We start from the raw sequence: 20,030 nt of genomic DNA, 5'->3' as shown, positions 1-20,030 counted from the left end.
AATACCATAAGAGATATGTTACAGAATGACAGACAATGCCGTGGCAGAAAAGTTTATAATAAGACAGACAACGCAATGACATGTAATTCTTATAGAAAGATAAAGTTAAAGAATAATAAAACAATGTCAAACAAATGTTGTACTCGATGTAATAATTGTGAAAAGAGCTGATGAAAATGATTTTAAAAGTTACTGAATATTTCTATATTTTATAATTCGAATAAGGCCGTTAGTTTTCTCGTTTGAATTATTTTACATTGTCATATCGGGGCCTTTTATAGCTTACTGTGCGGTATGGGCTTTGTTCATTGTTGAAGGCCGTACGGTGATCTCTGCGTCATTATATAAACGTGATGTTTGTCATTTTCATATATAAATACAAAGTTCAAATATTAATGCACTAAAAATTCTCCTTTTATAGACCTGTACATTACTATAGAAATAGAGAAATTTCCGTGGTGTAACGGAAATCAACATTCATAACACTTAAATAAAATGATGGCAATAGTTTCCTTATTCTCATATAATTTATGTACAAATGGAATTTAATCTGATTTATTGTCATCTTTATCTTTTAATGATCTTGTCGTCTTGTTACGGTAAGTTTTCGTTAGTAACTAACACTTACTGTTAACAACGCTTTAGTTATTGTTGATGTCTTATTTCCAAACTTAATCCGGAATTTCTAAGGTATAGAAATAAACAAGTACTGATTTTGATGTCCAATCGTGGTGCATATTTGGCTTTGACACTCTATACATTTTTTTGGTGGAATTTGATTTTAAAACTTTCGATTTCAAGCTCAAGAAATATCGATTAAGTTTCGTTATTGGAATAGGCATGCCATATCTGTCACCGGACGTTATATTAACGTGATTGCTAATGAGACAATTATCAACCCTTGATCACCAGCAGGATATAATAAATGTCTACCTTCATATCAATAAGGACCAGCATGCAGTCTCTGACAAAGAATCATCTATATCAATTGAAACAACAAGCGCACCCAAATCGCTTTGTAATGTATAAAAGGCACCAAAATTAATAATGTCATACAATTCAAACGAGAAAACTAACGACTAGAATTATGAGCAAAAACAGCGACAAACGACAAGCACTAAATTACAGGCTCCTGACTTGGTATAGACACATACAGGATGTGGCGCCAAACCCTTCCACTAACCTGATACATTGGTGTTACAGTACAACAACAGAACAAACAATAAACATCAGTTGATATGGCTTTATTCATCAAATCGATACAAAGCAGACAGACATCTAACAAAAACACAGATCGATCAAAAGCTTATATGATAAAAACCTTAACAAAAACATAAAAGACACAAACTACATATCTGAGAGTACTTGCAGTTAACCGAAAGCTGTGCCATAGCCAATACAAACGAATAAGACATAATTAACTATGTATCATATTTGTTAATAAATAAAAATAAAAACGTATTATTTCTTTAGGTGAACCGACACTGAAAACACCACTTGATAAATTCGCTGTCTTAGGGAGGAAATATTCCATTGGATGTGAATTCGATAATACTTCAACAAGTTTAGTATTGATAAAAGACGGTAACGTACTGGTTGAGGTAGAAAGAAGAACTTGTAGTGACACTCATTCTGTTAAGAACTACCTGATACAATGTAACGATTCCGGTGACTTGACTGTTACCATTCAGGCAAAGGATGTAGCCCATAACATGCACAATACAACGTGGCAGTGTTCTGATAATATTTCACAAAGTCAGCCTTTTCTACTCCGTGTGTACAGTGAGTCATTTTCTATGTGTATCTTTTATTTATCCGAAAAACTAGAAAACAAGTTTACAATTATTGACTGGTTATGAGGGTAATAACAAGTTTGTTGTCCCTGAGATACCAACTATTGCCTGAAGCGAAGTTATGAGGGTAACAGCAAGTTTGTTATCCCTGAGATACCAAATATTGCTAGAGGCGAAGCCTACAACCATAAGTATCAAATGGAAAACAAACTTGTTGTTACCCTCATAACCAGTCAATAGGTGTATAATCATGACTGAACTCTTTCCACTGCTATCCACTTATATAGATGTGTTTTTTTTTATAACGGCTAAGCAATGCATGTCCGTACGGTTTTTCTCCTTGCATATGGTTGGTTAAATTAAAGTAAAACTAACGTGAGACTTGAATCATGTGCATTTGTCAAATATAAATCTGGTACAAAATACGTAAGGATGTAAATTAAAATGATAATAGTAATTACATGTAAAGGTGTAAATAAGTTAACAATGTATGCGTTCATATTTGAGATAACGGTTTGCTGACAAATATAAACTTTTAAAACAATCTTAACAGTCACTTTATACGTCATGGCATGTTCTGTCACTATCTTTATTGAAGATTTGGGTGACACTAACAAAAACTTAACCCGTTGAAACCTAAAAACTTATTTTTTTTCGACTTAAATTCACAATTATTTGCTTATTTAAAGTTACTGATTTTCAACTACATATATCAATTACTAATTACAGCTCCGCCTACCAGTGGACCTATAACAGAAATAAAGGGTGATCATGGACCATTTAAATTTGGTGATGTGGTTACACATATTTGTACAGTAATCGGAGGATTTCCCAGACCGAGACTAAGCTGGCACTCCTTGAATCATTTCTCTTCGATAGAAGAATATTATGACAACAAAACCAGAAAAAACATACTTGAAATACAAATTAATATTTCAAAGAGCTACCACGACTATGAAATCAAATGCGTTGCTGACCATGAAGCATGGAGTATACCAATGGATAAACTGTCAACACCCATACTCATCCAAAGTAAGCATTGACAAAACAAATATGACAGGTTTTTGAAAAGAAAATACATTACGTTACCCAAAAGGTGAGAGTGATATGAACGAAATTACGGCTGCCCACTTCCACTACGAAAAAAAAAAACCCACAAAAAACAACACAAAACACAAAAAAGAACAAGACAGCTAAAATGGTTAAATAAAACCTAGAATATAACATAAACAACGCATTCGAGACTTTAATGGGAATTCCGTTGTTGTTTCAAAGCTGTCCCAATCGTTGGCCTAAACAACAGAAATATGTGTACAGCAGGTGATGGCAAGCCCGTTACCATTACAATAGATTACTACGGATACCCTGGAAACACTTCTGTGGTTCTGTATAAAAAAGAATACACTACAATTGAAAATATAACTAAAACAATGTGTGTGAAGGGAAATGTAGATTTCATGGCTAAAGGAAAAACGTATCAGTGTGAAGGGGATTAAGTTTATTGCACATTTGGAATGTTCAACGAGACAGAATATGGGCCTTATAAGATAATGCTTCTGAATGGTAAAGGGATTACGTATTTCGACTTGAACATGATATCTTATAGTCCAGTCAATCTAGCATAAATTTGACCCTAACCTTGAAGTAGTTGTAACAGAAGACTTTCAAGTTTTAATCTTTAGCATTATATCCAAAATATACACAGAAAAAAGTCCCATAAAATCTAACTAAAGGAAAACTTAAAAAATCATGATTTTAAAATTCCTATAAAGATTTGCATTGATATAGGAGATAACTCTGCAAAAAAGTCAGAAATATAAATAAATATTGATACAAAATTATACCTTTACTGTTTCTATTCGACAGAATGTATTGATTCTTGATATTTTAGCTATCTTAAGAGTATACACAACTTTTAAGGTGTTTTCATATCTTTTATCAAGCTACAAACTAGATTTCGTAATTCATTAGTTGACCATTTATTAGATTTTTCAGTATGTCAAGATGAAGTATCTCAAATAATAAAAAAATAATAAAGCATATATTCTTCTTTTTGTGGTTTAAAAATTCTTGAAACAAGGTAGACGCTTAACAAATATAATTTAAAGATAGATTTAAACAATACCAAATGTTAACACAATGTTTTTCAAAATGGTCATAAATCCATACATTTGCAATTTCTTTAATGAAAATTATGCAAAAAAACCCATATTCATAACACTTCGGTTTTGTACATTTCATGAGCAGAAGATTATATAACATAGTCATATACGAACTTATAACACTATCAAATTATCATATTTTACATGAATTTAAAGAAAATCAACCAAAAACTGACAAAAAAGACTCATTTTTGGGGAGTTATCTCCCTTTCAAATGTTAATTTCCATAAAAAATTAGAACTGCTGATTTTGAGTTTTCCTCAAGTTAGATTTTATGGGACTTTTTTCTGTGTATATTTGGGGCTTGGTGCTATAGATTAGAACTAAAACATTTTCTGTTGCAATTAGTTTGAGGTTAAAACTTAGTTTAACTGGACAAGGTAAATGTACATAAAAGCTGTATCGATTCGGCACTTATCCGTAAAGAATCAGAAGATGTGTTATGATTGCCAATTAAACAAAAATTAATAGAGATCACAATGACGTACATGTATTCAACTATAGGTCAACGTATAGTTTTAACAATTACACCAATACTTGAAGTAAAGTTATTAATACAATTCCATGACATAAAACATGTAAAACAATTCAAAAGAGAAATCGAACAGTCTTATTTATATACAAAACAATAAACAAAATAAAAAAATATACCACTGAGTTACAGGCTCCTTGGTTCTATCTGATTAATTTCGAATTGATTGTAGTTCTTCCATCAGAACCGTACAATGTGAGTATCAGAGATATTACGAGTTATGGATTTACAGCCACATTTTCTCCTGGTTATAGTGGTGGATATATACAAACATTCTATATCAGCCATTGGCCTTCAAATGATACCAAACGAACGAGAACTGTGAAGTCAAAGAAAGAACCCTTCAAAGTGGATAATATGTTTTCATCGACGGACTACCAATTCATATTGTATGCCGAAACCGATATTGGGAGAAGTTTAAACTCTCAGAAAGACCCTTTAACGATACGGACGACAATAGGAGAAGCTAGGGATGGTATATAATTACTTAAATTATGAACAATTTGGTTAAAACAATTACATGCATATATGGTTTGTTATTTTCAAAAATACATAGTGGATTCTCTCTTTGATAGAAGACCTTTATAGTCAAAATATTGAAAACGCGAGAAAAAAAAATGGACATACAAAACTAACTAACATCAAGCCACTGCTTGACAGATGTTTAACTGGGTAAAAAGTTTCAAGCTTTTGATGCCATTTGTTTAAATCCCGTAACGGACAAATGTCATCGTCGAATAAAGGTTTCTGTCGAACAGATCAGGGGAAAAGGGAATAAAGCAACACAAAAGAGAGGCGAAAGATACCAAAAGGACAATGTAACCCATTAGTCGAAAACAAACTGACAACACTATGACCAAAAACGAGAAACGATCGAAAACAAACAACAGACTGAGTAAACAAAACTAAAGAATTGAGCATCACGATACCCACCAAAAAACCGGGAGTATCTCATGTGATCCGGAAGGGTGATATCCTGTTTCAATTATTCATTTAAAATACATAAGACAAACATCAGTAGCCAGTTAAAGACTGGTAGTTTTACGATTGAAAAATTTAAGCGGCAACAAAAATAGCAATACAAGATGTTTGACTATAAAATAAGAGGTTAATCGGAAATAGAAAGATTTTTTAAAAGTCAATATCAAGTGACTATAAAGAGATGAAAACTATAAGAAACAAATAAGAGAAAATAAACAAACGAATCTAGGTTTAAAAATAGTTTGTCATTTCTTTTTGTTATGCTAGATAACTGATAAATAGTTTACTTAAATGTTAATATATTTAAAGTTTTAAATTTTTTAATGCAATTCTATCAATGAGAAGGAATATCATTACACACTATTTACTTATTTTTACTATTCAAGGAAGTCATATGCGGATTTACATTGTTTATGTTGTTGCCCCGGTGTGTTTACTGCTGATACTGACTGCTTTCATAACAGCAATTGTTTTCTGTTATAAACAAAAATTCTTAACACCAGGTAAGCAAAAACGTAATAGTTTAACTTGGATCTTTCCAATCTTATTATTACATCATCAAATAAAAAATGAGATTTTTTTTTACTAAACTAATATGACTCTAAATTTAACAACAAAAATATTAATTTAATTAAAATAATATTTAGCATGATAATAATTAGAACAGCGATAGCAATAATAATGGCACCGCTATTGATAGCAATAATAATGGCACCACCATTGATGGCAATAATAATGGTACCAATATTGATGGCAATAATAATGGCACCACCATTGATGGCAATAATAATGGCACCACCATTGATGGCAATAATAATGGTACCAATATTGATGGCAATAATAATGGCACCACCATTGATGGCAATAATAATGGCACCACCATTGATGGCAATAATAATGGTACCAATATTGATGGCAATTATTATGGCACCAATATTGATGGCAATACTAATGGTACCAATATTGATGGCAATAATAATGGCACCACCATTGATAGCAATAATAATGGCACCCCCATTGATAGCAATAATAATGGCACCACCATTGATGGCAATAATAATGGTACCAATATTGATGGCAATAATAATGGCACCACCATTGATAGCAATAATAATGGCACCACCATTGATAGCAATAATAATGGCATCACCATTGATAGCAATAATAATGGCACCCCCATTGATAGCAATAATAATGGCACCACCATTGATAGCAATAATAATGGCACCACCATTGATAGCAATAATAATGGCACCACCATTGATAGCAATAATAATGGCACCACCATTGATGGTAATAATAATGGTACCAATATTGATGGCAATAATAATGGCACCACCATTGATGGCAATAATAATGGTACCAATATTGATGGCAATAATAATGGTACCAATATTGATGGCAATAATAATGGTACCAATATTGATATAATAATGGTACCAACATTGATAGAAAATAAGCAATAATATTGATAGCAATAATAATCGTACCAATATTGACAGTAAATTAGCAATAATAATGGTACCAATATTGATGGCAATAATAATGGTACCAATATTGATATAATAATGGTACCAACATTGATAGAAAATAAGCAATAATATTGATAGCAATAATAATCGTACCAATATTGACAGTAAATTAGCAATAATAATGGTACCAACATTGATAAAATATTTGCATACCCTTCCGGATCACTTGCAATTATTGAAGCTTTAGTTCTGTGTGTTTTTGTTTTTGTTACATTTTCCTGATTATCTTTTATCTTTTTTATGTTTCCTTGATCATTACGTCCGCTGTCGTTCTCCTACCTTTGATATCGAATCCTGTCTGATATCTTCTTGTAAGTTAATACATGATAAACCTTGAATATACTATAGATCTTATCAACAGTATTATGTACAATGTTCATTTTTCAAATTCAAATTAAACATTTGAGGGCTTAACAAAGTACAGTGTAACTTGCCTAATCCGACACACTGGAGGACTAGAAAAAAATGTCGGATAAAGCAGGGTGTCGGAATACCCAGGTTTTTTTCTGCAAGGATAGGCATATTTTGGAACCATAAAAATGTGTCGGTTAAAGCAGGATGTTGGAATACTCAGGGGTCGGATATGGCAGGTTACATTTTTATCTGTGGAAAAGAGTGATTACACCAATCTTTGTTGTAAGAAAAATATGGTTGTACTGTTTGACTAAAGTTGGGTTTAAGCATTGCATGTGAAGCAAACATTGGAATGGAAGTTATACCTTTTGGTACTTCATTAAATTCAAAATACATAATATTATACTAAAACATTGACAGAAGTACCTCCATACATACCACCAAGAGCAACACTTAATACAGACCGAGCAGTATACACCGACAGAGCCGTGTTTAGGAGAAGCCAAGGTCTACCTGATTCTGAGACAGTGGATAGAATGACTTCAAGGTGCAAAAGAATCAGACGAGGCAAGTATAGAAATCATTGACCTAGGAGATATGTAAAAAAGAAAGAATTAAAGGAATGATCTGATTCGTAACGAATTGCATAAACACACTTCTCAAAAAACGATACATTTTACTAAATATCTGAATTTGCTTCTATTGATAACCATTTATGTATTATTGTATTTGTTATAAGGTGCTAGTATTTAAAATGATATACTATGTTTTCGGTTGGTAACTTGTTTAAACTTATAAGTATAAAGATAGACTCTTATATTGAGTATTTTGTTTCCAAATAATGTTTTTAGAAATAAGTATACAACTTATACAAAAAAATACTATTAAATAAAAATAAAGTAAACAACTTTTGGATAAAGTCTTACAGTCACCAAAACCTTTACGACTGTTGTCAAGGGAGAAGGAGGCCAGGGCAACATTATTCTGCCTGTGAATAACAACGTACACATCAAGATACGGGTAAAGGGAATAATTTCAAAGACGAACATTAAATATCTCAATTCATAATAAAGATATGTCTAGGGAGACATTTTGTTTGTTTGTCTGATATTAAAGATATACTGTAAATGATATACCACGATATAGCCTTTTTGTGCGCATGCGGCGATAAGCAAACACCAATCAATCAATCAATCAATCAATATATTGCACCTCACGTTTTATTTTCTTCTTTGCCAGTTCAACCTTATTTCGTCACATTTACATGTATGTTATGAACAAATTGATGCATTTACATTTTTGTTAAATTTGATTTTTCTATATTCCTTTGCAGCAATCAAAGTACCACCAATACTTGCTGTATTTAGAAAATCCAGATATCTACCAGACTGCAACGTCATTTCAGATGTTCACGAGGCTATTTCAAGAAGCACTAGTAACATTCCAAACGGTAGGCACAGTTTAAGAATTCTAATTTTTGCAGAACATATGTGCAAAAATAAAATTGCACGAAAAAGGCACATATCTAAGGTTAAGGCTTACTAATTAGACAATAGAAACAGTACATTATAGTATGGTAATACAAAGGATAAGGAAATAACACATGCATATTGCCGTTTTTTCCCCCGAGGCATAAATGGCATAGAATAATGTCAATATTTGTATACTGGTTAGGTTTTGGACACTCTTCAGGTGTACACAAATGAAACAACTTCTGATTTGGCACATACATTTTCGGTTTCATTTTTGTGAAATGAACAAGAATTAAGAACGCCAAACTTTCGATTGTTGAACAGTCATTTCAGTTCCAACTGCGAAGTTGGTAGTCTTTGTTATGCGCAGTGTATTACGGTATCCAAGCGAACGAGGTTGTTTGTATACATTCTACAGTGTATTACGGTATCCAAGCGAACGAGGTTGTTTGTATACATTCTACAGTGTATTACGGTATCCAAGCGAACGAGGTTGTTTGTATACATTCTACAGTGTATTACGGTATCCAAGCGAACGAGGTTGTTTGTATACATTCTACAGTGTATTACGGTATCCAAGCGAACGAGGTTGTTTGTATACATTCTACAGTGTATTACGGTATCCAAGCGAACGAGGTTGTTTGTATACATTCTACAGTACCAATTTGATTATATATATCTCAGCACGAATAGATAAAAAGGCTTTGTAAAAGTTAGAATTGAATCCCAAAGACAATGCATGTCATATATGAAAGAAGTCAATATGCAACTTTGAGATATTTGTTTGTTACAGGTAACGGTCAGACAAACAGTCGGGCATCGAATGAACAACAAAATGTTCGTCAGTCTGCAGCCACCTTTGTGAGTTCATTGTCACATTTAGTCTACTCATATTCAACACTGAGTGATAAAAAAGAAACTACGGCCAAGAGACTTCCGTTTGAACAAATAGTTTTACTTTTATTATTCATCCCTTATCATTGCGTAAACCCCTGAGGGTTTACGCAGTATATATTGGACGAGTGATGTAGTCTTTCGGAACACCGGATGTTAGTCGGAACACTTCTGGTCTTTCTATGACCACCTTTCAAATACATGCGCAATAGCTATGACCACCTTTAAAATGCATGCGCAATAGCTTACAAATCTATTGAATATGCATTAGCATCTTAAGTTGCTATAGAGATCTGAAATTTATTATGATATAATATTTTCTTGCACACGATTACAAGCTGCTAATATTAACCTACATGCGTAGTATTTTAATTAGTCAAACGATGTAACCAGCTGTGTTTAGATATGAGATAAGATTTCATGTAAACAATGCGCTTTATATTCTGAACGAGAATAATTAAAAATAAAATCTTTAGATAGAGCATGGAAGTATTATATTGACAATATAATACTTCCATGGATAGAGTTTTAGTAGCATTTTTTTTTAAATTTTACGTTTAGTGAAGATGTACATGTTGTAAAAAGCAAGCTATTTATTTTTTTATACTGAAATTAAAGGGAAGTCTTTCTTGCATATGATTAAATTACAGTTATTTTTTTTGGTTAAATATTGCAACTTTAATAAAAAAAAAATGGTTATTAAAAATAAAATTAAATAGATATTGAATATGAAAAAATAAAATATTTTGAACGAGAACAATTAAAAATAATATCTTTAAAAAAAGTATTAGCACTTTTTGAAATTTTACGTCTAGGATAGACCAAGGACATGGAAATATAATCATAAATACGTGCCTCAAATAGGTGTAAAAACGAGGATTTAAAAAAAAAATCGTTTATTGAAAATAACGTTAAAATTAATTATGAAAGTTATGTCCGTATTTATTTTCATTAATATTGCAAATTTAAAGTTATTTTCTTTGTTTAAATATTGCAACATTATTTACTTTTTTTTAATAACCTCTGAATCCTTTTCGTCATTAAAATGCGACTGATAAGTATAGATATTCAATATGAAGGGAGAAAAAATAACCGTGACTGAAATCTAAATCTAAAATTTATTTTAAAAAAATACACATTTGACCATGCAGATGTAAGAAATGATACTTCAAGCAATGAAACAACGAATTAAATGTGCCACTTTAATTACGACTGATAACCTAAAAATGAATCATGCATGCATTTTTAGCAGACTTAACCAGGTCGGCGATAAGATATCGAATATAAAAAAAGAAGATATCGGGTTTGGTGTCAATGAGACAACTATCTACAAGAAACCAAAATAACACAGAAATACAAACTATGGGTCACCGTACGGCCTTCAACAACAGGCAAAGCACGTACCGCATAGTCGGCTATAAAAGGCCCCGAAATGACAATGTAAAACAATCAGTCAAAAAAGAAAATTAACAAAGTCCGTATCATCGTATGCGTAACTTAGTTGCTCACCAGAGGAACTTTACGCAAGCGTTTAAACACGCGTTCCATAAGTTTGAAGTACGTCGAAATGCAAAGGTATACGCTTGGTGAACGCTTTTACTTCAGGAAAATTTTAATGGAACATAAAAAAAATCATTCATCTCAAGCGTTTGTCAAACGTATATACATGTACCTGTAAACTGCACGCACATAGTATACACGCTACACGAGCGTTGAAAACGCTACAGATAAGTTTTAGACACGTTAAGGGCACATTGCATACAAAAATACTCGTCGCCTTAAAGCTTTCATTTAGGAAAAGAAGTCCGATACGGGTGAAACTTCATCAAACCTACAGAAGATATTACACCCTCTCTAACCATGCAACATGGGACTAGACATAGAAGTACAGGAACTACTCACATTAGTTTGAGCTGTACAAGATCTACAAAAATATCCCGCCTGCCTCAAAGGTGCATATAGGATCGTCCATGGTCCAGCACTAATGATACAAATACCAACCAGAGTTACAATGACGTGGTAGTAAGTCTTTAAAGGCCACCGAGCGGCCTCCAAAAATGAAAAAAAACCTACTATTTAGTCGGCTATTAAATGCCCCGACCATTAAGATTTAAAAACAAAAATCAAACAAAACTAAACAGCCTTATTGATAACAAAATAATTTACGAAAACAACTTGACCGACATGAATTATGAACAACAACCACTGTACTACATGTTTCTGGCTTTAGAATGGACATTGGCACATAAACAATGTGGTGGCCATAAACCCAACCCTCCCAAATGAACCAAACCTTAAGGACAACACATCGCAAGAAAAAACTGTAAAATATCAGTTGCAATTCGCGTCCCTAAAATTATGGGTACGGTGCACAATAATCACTTACATAAAAACAATAGACACAAATCACTGAAATAATCGCACTTACCGAAAACTATTTCAAAGCTAGTGAACATGTAGACAAACCAGTGGACATAGACGGACTGGTAAACATGTAAACAGACGGGCGAATGTGACAGACTTATTGACAAACATTCACATATAGACAGACCTGCAGTTGGGAATGTAGGAAGACCAGGAGAAACGCTAAGGTACGCTTTACGCACACCCAATACACGCTTTAAGCTCGTTGTGCACACGAAACAGATATGATTGACAGGTTGAATGCATCAAAATTACTAGCGTTTTGGTAGCGTGCATGATTTTTTTTTACCTCGGCCGACGTACGTCGGATCTATACGTTGATGTGTGAAGCCGGTATTACATTATTTAAACCACTAAACAGGCAATGTCAGTTTCTAATTCTTATGCACAACAAAAGTAATATAAGACAATACATCTTTATTAAACAATTATCTAATATATATATAATGCCAAACAAGCATTTGGGTTTACGATTGCATTTCTTTTTTTAAAGAAAGCAACTTGTTATTTATTTTGTATTTACATTGTATCATAGATCAAATTTATTCGTTCTGTGTATGTTCATATGTGTTACTACGTCTTTTGATTGAGTTAAGCTATTTCAATTGCTATTTTATAGTATGTCTTTCTATGTTGTGATGTTACACTATTTTTTCAGATAAGGGTGAATGGTTGGTACCATTACAACGTTTAAACCCGCTGCAATTGTTTGCACCTGTCCTAAGTCAGGAATCTCATGTTGAGTAGTTGTCGTTTGTTAATGTGGTTCATAAGTGTTTCTCGTTTCTTGTGTTTTTTTTTATATTATAGATTAGACCGTTGGTTTTCCCGTTTGAATGTTTTACACTAGTAATTTTTTGGGACCCTTTATAGCTTGTTGTTTGGTGTGAGCCAAGGCTCCGTGTTGAAGACCGTACTTTGACCTATAATGGTTTACTTTTATAAATTGTGACTTAAAAGAGATCATCAAGATCTACGACCAAAATTATCAGATAAAAAGTATAACCAATTGAGTTAAAATTAACTAAACAAAACCATAACTTCTTCGATCTTTCTCTCGAAATGCTCTATGTAATTAGTATTCATCTTTGAATGAGCAATATGCATCCTGTATTTCCTAGCACTGTTTTAGTAACTTATATAAAACACAAACCCTTCGCAAAACATTTTATTTTAAAATTATGTTCTCAGACTAACTGTTGTGATATTGTTTCATTAGCCCAGAGAGTTAAACTATCCTCATATTGAAATACGGCACCAAGGACCCAGGACTTCGCCAGCCTTGCGCAGACAAAGAACAAATTACAGTCAAATTTACTTCAATGACCGTGTAAGTTTTATCTGTAACTCCTGATAAAGCGTCTTTAAACAATTTAACAAAATGTATAAAATTTACAAATTCCATTTTTTGTGAAGAAAATGTCGAATTTCATATTTTGTAAAGAAAATGTCGAATTTCATATTTTGTGAAGGAAATGTCGAATTTCATATTTTGTAAAGAAAATGTCGAATTTCATATCAAGTAAATAATTTGCGATTATAAAAGTCAATAACCTGCCTCGTAGTCTGTACTAGTTCTTTTCAAGTGTAGAATTGCAACAGGTGTTTAACCTTCTCATTATTGTGAATAACTGTGTGGTATAAATATTATATTTATATTCTGAACATTGATTGTGTTGTGCGTGCAATAAGTCCTAAGAAAATAATAGTATTTTGTATTTGTTTATTCGTATAAGTATTGCAGCAACATATTTATTTGATGTAAAATTCCCTTTGTAAATCGGGAAATCAACATGATTGTTGATCGCTATAAATTAGAACGATGATAAAATTTCTTTTTACAGGAAAAACACAGCATTTTTCGCATACGGACCGCTTTTCAGAGATTTATTATGTTCGTCTTGAAGCTACGATGGAAATATAAAATACTGATATTTCGTTTATTGGCAAAGCCTAAACAGTCCGATATGCGGTTTAAATAGAACAAAAGAATTCGACCTCTTGTGTTTAGAAGGTAGAAAAGTGAAATGAACTTTGTATACGGTTGTCAAGATGTCACAAAAGTTACTTTCCGTAAAGTCATTATAAATATTTGCATTCACGTTGTTTAATTTTCATATTGTACAATTGTTGACAATGCAACTTGCAAACAATCGTTTTTAAAACCACCATAAGTCAAGCTGTTACGTCATTTAGGGGGTCTCCTTATAAACTGCTACTTTTTTTTGCTGGACATAGAAAAAATCTGGGGAAAATTACAAAAATTGAGAAATGAATTGCCAATCGTTTAAGACCATTCCCAAAGTGGCACACCTTAATTTGACATTTGGACGCAATTTCAAAGTTGGATGTTATATGACGGGGTTTTGTTAATTAATTTACGAATCGAACACACCCGTCCTATATATGTAACATCACATGACATTTAAGTAATTAAAACTAATTTTTTTAAATAATATTTGCATGTTTGACATGTTTTTTTCTTTAACAATTACAATTACACCGACAGTCATAATTTCTGTATTATTTAAAAAAGTTTTGTTACACATTTTGTTACACCTTAGTTATAAACAGTAACCCGGATTGGTTGACCATTGTGAAGTTGAGTTTTTGGGGTAGCAGATATTTATATCGTTGTATTCCTTTTGTTTGTGTTAACCAATTGTCGTTCGGAATTATTTTTTATACGTCATTTATTTATCTTGCAATTTCTTGTAATTTAGTTTGCGTCTTATTTCTTTGGTGTCATATTCACCGTACGGCTTCAACAATGAGCAAAGTCCATACCGCATAGTCAGCTATGAAAGGCCCTGATAAAACAAAATAAAACAATTCAAACGAGAAAACTAACGGCCTTATTTATATAAAAAAAATGAACGAACAACAAATATGTAACACATAAACAAACAACACAACCACTGAATAACAGGCTCCTGACTTGGGACAGGCACATACATAAATAATGTGTCGGGGTTAAACATGTTAGCGGGATCTATGTTTGTGTTCGATCATACAGTATGATAAGTCGGTAGTTGCCCGTGAATGGATTTTTTTTTCTTTGCGTCTTATTTGTTGATTGCAGTTGGTTTTTTGTTTTGTGTCATGTGGAGATATGGTGTGATTTTGTTTTTCTTTTGATGTGTTTGCATCTTAAATTGGGATTGCACCGAGTTATTTCATGATTTCTTTTGTGCTATATTTTCGATACAATTTTAGTCTATCTTATAGCATCTTACAATTGTCCGGCGACATAATGTGATACTTTTTTTGTTCGCCAATATTATTCATACGAGTCGATTTGAATTTACTATTTATATCTTTTTCTTTTCTTATTAGTTTACCTACAGTCGAAAATTTGCAAGACATTAAGAGTCTTTACTTATTTAACCGTTTTACATTAGACTCAATTTTATTATAGTTTATCACATTAAGACTCGATTGTATTATAGTACTTTACATGAATAACCGTCCCACTGTTAGTTGTATGTTAGTTCTTCACAACTCAGAAACAGATTCAAGAATATCAAATTTCCCTTATATTAATTTTTACCGTATACGGTGGCTCACTCTATTTTCTCATACTTGCTCCCTATTACAAGTCAAGTACTATAGAAGTACACCGGTGCCCCCTCCCCCGGTCTATATTCTTGAAAACGATGTTCTTATACATACTTATCTCCATGTTATTGTCTCAAGTCTTCAGTCTCTGCACCGAACTCTTACAATCAACCAAGTCGTTGCTAAGACGGTGCTTAAAAGAGCAGCGACTTGGGTTAAAATTGTACTTGCTAGACAGTCTTTGATAATCTGTTACAGTTTTGTAAAAGAGTAATGTTTGGGATGCTTAAACCTTTCGCATATTTTGTAAGTTGAAAAATGAATATACTAAAGACCTTTTTTGGGTTTTAACATTTGCGGCTGACTGGCTTATTATGTAGAATTAACAACCTGTTTTATTTAAAAAAAAAAAAAAAAAAAAAAAGAAGATTCTAAAAGATAACGAAAATTAAGCATATGCTCTTTTAACTGTTCTTGAACAGGGCTCCAATTTAAAAAAAAAACAAGAATGTGTCCAAAGTACACGGATGCCCCACTCGCACTATCCTTTTCCATGTCCCATGGACCGTGAAATTGGGTAATAATCTAATTTGGTATTAAAATTAGAAAGATTATACTATAGGGAACATATGTACTAAGTTTCAAGTTGATTGGACTTCAATTTTATCAAAAACTACCTTGACCAAAAAATTTAACCTGAAACTCCCACTTTCATTTTCTATGTTTAGTGGACCGTGAAATTGGGGTCAAAAGTCTAATTTGGCTTCAATATTAAAAAGATTATATCATAAGCAACAAGTTTACTAAGTTTCAAGTTGATTGGACTTCAGCTTCACCAAAAACTACCTTGACCAAAAACTTAAACCTGAAACTCCCACTTTCATTTTGTATGTTCAGTGGACCGTGAAATTGGGGTCAAAAGTCTAATTTGGCTTTAAAATTAGAAAGATCATATCATAAGCAACAAGTCTACTAAGTTTCAAGTTGATTGGACTTCAGCTTCATCAAAAACTACCTTGACCAAAAACTTTAACCTGAACGGACGGACGCACAGACGAACGGAGCCACAGACCAGAAAACATAATGCCCCTCTACTATCGTAGGTGGGGCATAAAAAGAAAGAGTTCAGATGATCAAGTTCTTTGAAGAAAGAGAAAGGGGAAACCAATAGCACTGCTATATCATCTAAGAAATTATATCATTTAGTATTACAAGACTATGAAGGATGCATTCACATCTCTTCTGTTATGGAGACGTTTGACAAATTCTGTACATAAAAAAACAAGTTCCTTTTGTGACATAACTTTATTCATATAGATTATTTCTCCTACATATCTTTATATATTGCTTTCTTTAGTTCAAATTGGAATCTCAGATAAGCATCTGGTACTTTAAAACCTCTCCTCTCTGTTCCATGCCTCTGGTCGACATGTGTACTTCATAATAATTACTGACTGTCAAATGTATAGCAGAACGTACATAACTTCTTGATAAAACTGCCGTCTATCTCCCTTTTCGACACTGCAAAAAAAAAAAATCGAACAGGCAATTAAAGAGGGGGTTGTAACCACATGTTCCCCGTACAAACGGATCGGAATTCAATTCTCATTCTGTAAACAAATATTGTAGGATTGTTAAGGTATTTTGGTGTTAAAAGCCCCTCCCCCTTTTTGTAATATACACCACAAAAAAAAAACATTTAGTTAGGATAAAGAACTAATAAACGATAGTCCTATAATGTAAGGCTTCAGAGTTTTAAATCTTGTAAAAAAATGTTTATCGGATTGTTTTTTACTATCAATGTTGAACCGTTAATTTTTATCGTATTTTTTTTAACTACCAATGTTGAACCGTTGATAGTTAATAACAAAAATTCGATAAAAAATGTTGAATGTAAATGATATGAACCTCCGGTCTTATATTAAAGGACAATATATAACACTTCTGAGGTTCATATCATTTACATTCAACGGTTTTATCGGATTTTTTTTTTTTACTATGAACCGTTCAACATTAATAGTAAAAAAAAATCCGATATAAAAACGTTGAATATAAGTGATATGAACCTCCGAAGTTTATATAATAGCATTACGATAAATAGAATAATTGAAATTCAGTTAATTTAGTGTGGGGGCTATTTTAATCCACTTTCTGAGTGTGTATTATATAATGTTACAATGTAACAAACCTATCAAACACACCGTGAAAAATAACATTATCTCCCCTAGATATGCTTAACAACAAGACACAAAAAACTGCTACCTTTTTTTGCTCTATATCACATAATTATGAAAACACATTACATAGATAGGGAATATTGTGCTTGTGTATACGTTTGAATGTGTAGGTGGCACACTCAGAACGATCGTCTCTAGATTATTTTTTTTAATTCGTCCCGGCCTTTCCGGGTTCACGTAGCAACACGTTTCTTTCCTTTCCAGCTATTTCTGATTATCAATTAATCCAAAACATGCATTTAGCACAAAGCAACAACTATTAAACAACTCACCTATACCAATGGTGATCGTCTAATTCCTAGCTGATTCCTTTAATCGTACCTTTTTTGACAACACCCATCGTTGTAGCGTCTACCATTGGAGGTAGCGAAATTACATGATTTGACAGGAGAGCGAAATAAACAAGGGGAGCAATTTTATCGAACCGCATTCCGGACTGTAAACATCTAATTCAAATCGATTTGAACAAGTTAAAACCTTGTACTGAAGTCCGCACAGCACTTCTTATTAAATTACTAGTAGTATATTAATTATGAAGGCTATCCGTGAACATTGAACTCCAATAGTCATTTATTATAGTAATTAATGAATGGCTATTATCTATTTTGAATTTATTGAACCATAAAACTAATTTTTGACTCTTCACATTGAATAATCCGCGAAGCTGAAGTCAATAAAATCAAAATAAATTATTGCCATTCATTATAAATAAATTGCTATCAAAACTAAGGCTCAAAGAACTTTTTATATTATTTATATTTACAATAACAACGTACACACATGTTGGCGTATGAATACACAACGTCAAAGTGGGCGTGTCGCCTAAAAAATTGACAACATTGAAAATAAAACTAATAAATTTAACCAATCAGAAGACAGTATAAACACAAAATTTATTTATTTTAAAATGCAAATAAAATTGATTTTAACACTAAATTTTAAAAAGTGAAAACTGTTTATAGATTTAGATCCCAGAATAAGAATGAAATGGAGGTATTTATTATGCCCCATTTATGGGCAATATGTTTTCTGGTCTGTGCGTACGTCCGTCCTTCCGTTCGTCCGTCCGTTCGTCCGTCTGTTCCGTTCAGGTTAAAGTTTTTGGTCGAGGTAGTTTTTGATGAAGTTGAAGTCAAATCAACTTGAAACTTAGTACACATATTACCTATGATATGATCTTTCTAATAGTAATGCCAAATTAGAGTTTTTATCCCATTTAAAAAATATATAACTAGTTTTATATCATCAACAGGTTTCAGCTGTACCAGAAAGTAATGACGTGGAAGAAGACGGACAGAGCGGTAACTATGGACAGATATTTTTCCAAGCGGCGACATTACCCCCACGTGCAGAGCAGTGATCTCCGAAGCAGCTCAACTTAATAAAGAGGAGCCAAATGGTGGATTGTTTTAACTTGATATTTGTAGAAAACTAAATGTTCCTCCAATAACACAGACCCCACAGTTTTGCAATATATACAGATTTAACTTCATGTACCATACTTATAAATTATAACTTAATCATATTATTGAAGTATATATATTTCATACCTGTCAACCTCTGAAAATGAAAAGTCAGGTCATGACCTGCATTGAGAAAAAAAATCTCAGGTCATAACGCGTACGACATTTTGCGGGCTCAATTGAATAACAAAAATATGTTTACATATAATTTATATAGTCAATATGTATATGAAACAGTTAGAACATGTATACAAGTTTATTTCAGACTATTGTTATATTCCATAGTAGCAGACTTGGCATTTTGTAAAAGAACTGCACTTGGTTTCAGTTCATAGCAATGCAAATGTGTATTCATTTTACAAGAAAGAAGAGCACACAGTGTATCCTTATTAAGATCAGCCCTAAACTCTGTAGCTATTTTCTTTACTAAAGAAAATGCCCTCTCACTGTCTGCATTGCTGTTTGGCAAAACCAGTAATGTTTTAGCAAGTTTTGACAAAACAAAAAATCTTGGCTTGTTAAGAAAAATGTCATGCAACTTGGACATTTCTCCCCAAAATGTACCAATGTCAGTTTCAGGGGAAGTGCAAAGTGGAAGTTCATCTAATGGGGTCAACTGATAGTCACT

At 32.6% G+C, this 20,030-nt stretch overlaps 1 protein-coding gene and 1 long non-coding RNA gene across 2 annotated transcripts; one reads left to right on the top strand and one right to left on the bottom strand.

The window, feature by feature from the left end:
* The first annotated feature begins 493 nt into the window (after nucleotides 1-493).
* Nucleotides 494-19,484, top strand: LOC143079020 (uncharacterized). The gene is made up of 10 exons (XM_076254120.1): nucleotides 494-599; nucleotides 1,474-1,782; nucleotides 2,523-2,825; nucleotides 4,660-4,962; nucleotides 5,855-5,971; nucleotides 7,775-7,921; nucleotides 8,688-8,804; nucleotides 9,620-9,687; nucleotides 13,364-13,474; nucleotides 19,192-19,484. Exons 1-10 carry the CDS (start codon nucleotides 539-541, stop codon nucleotides 19,297-19,299), a joined length of 1,644 nt encoding a protein of 547 aa, XP_076110235.1. The 5' UTR covers nucleotides 494-538; the 3' UTR covers nucleotides 19,300-19,484.
* LOC143078001 (uncharacterized) lies at nucleotides 16,993-18,384 on the bottom strand. The gene is made up of 2 exons (XR_012978986.1): nucleotides 18,212-18,384; nucleotides 16,993-17,223 (listed from the first exon to the last, which is right to left on the bottom strand). It is a non-coding gene; the product is annotated as an uncharacterized LOC143078001 (long non-coding RNA).
* Nucleotides 19,485-20,030: the final 546 nt, after the last annotated feature.

Source organism: Mytilus galloprovincialis, chromosome 6 (genome assembly GCF_965363235.1).
Source record: "Mytilus galloprovincialis chromosome 6, xbMytGall1.hap1.1, whole genome shotgun sequence".
NCBI classification, from domain to species: domain Eukaryota; kingdom Metazoa; phylum Mollusca; class Bivalvia; order Mytilida; family Mytilidae; genus Mytilus; species Mytilus galloprovincialis.
This window is presented reverse-complemented; position numbering and strand designations above follow the sequence as displayed.

Coding starts and splice junctions, on each gene's coding strand:
- LOC143079020 (XM_076254120.1), top strand. CDS start 539: ATGGAATTTAATCTGATTTATTGTCATCTTTATCTTTTAATGATCTTG. Junction 2,826..4,659: donor AACACCCATACTCATCCAAA/GTAAGCATTGAC, acceptor AATTGATTGTAG/TTCTTCCATCAGAACCGTAC. Junction 13,475..19,191: donor AAATTTACTTCAATGACCGT/GTAAGTTTTATC, acceptor TATCATCAACAG/GTTTCAGCTGTACCAGAAAG.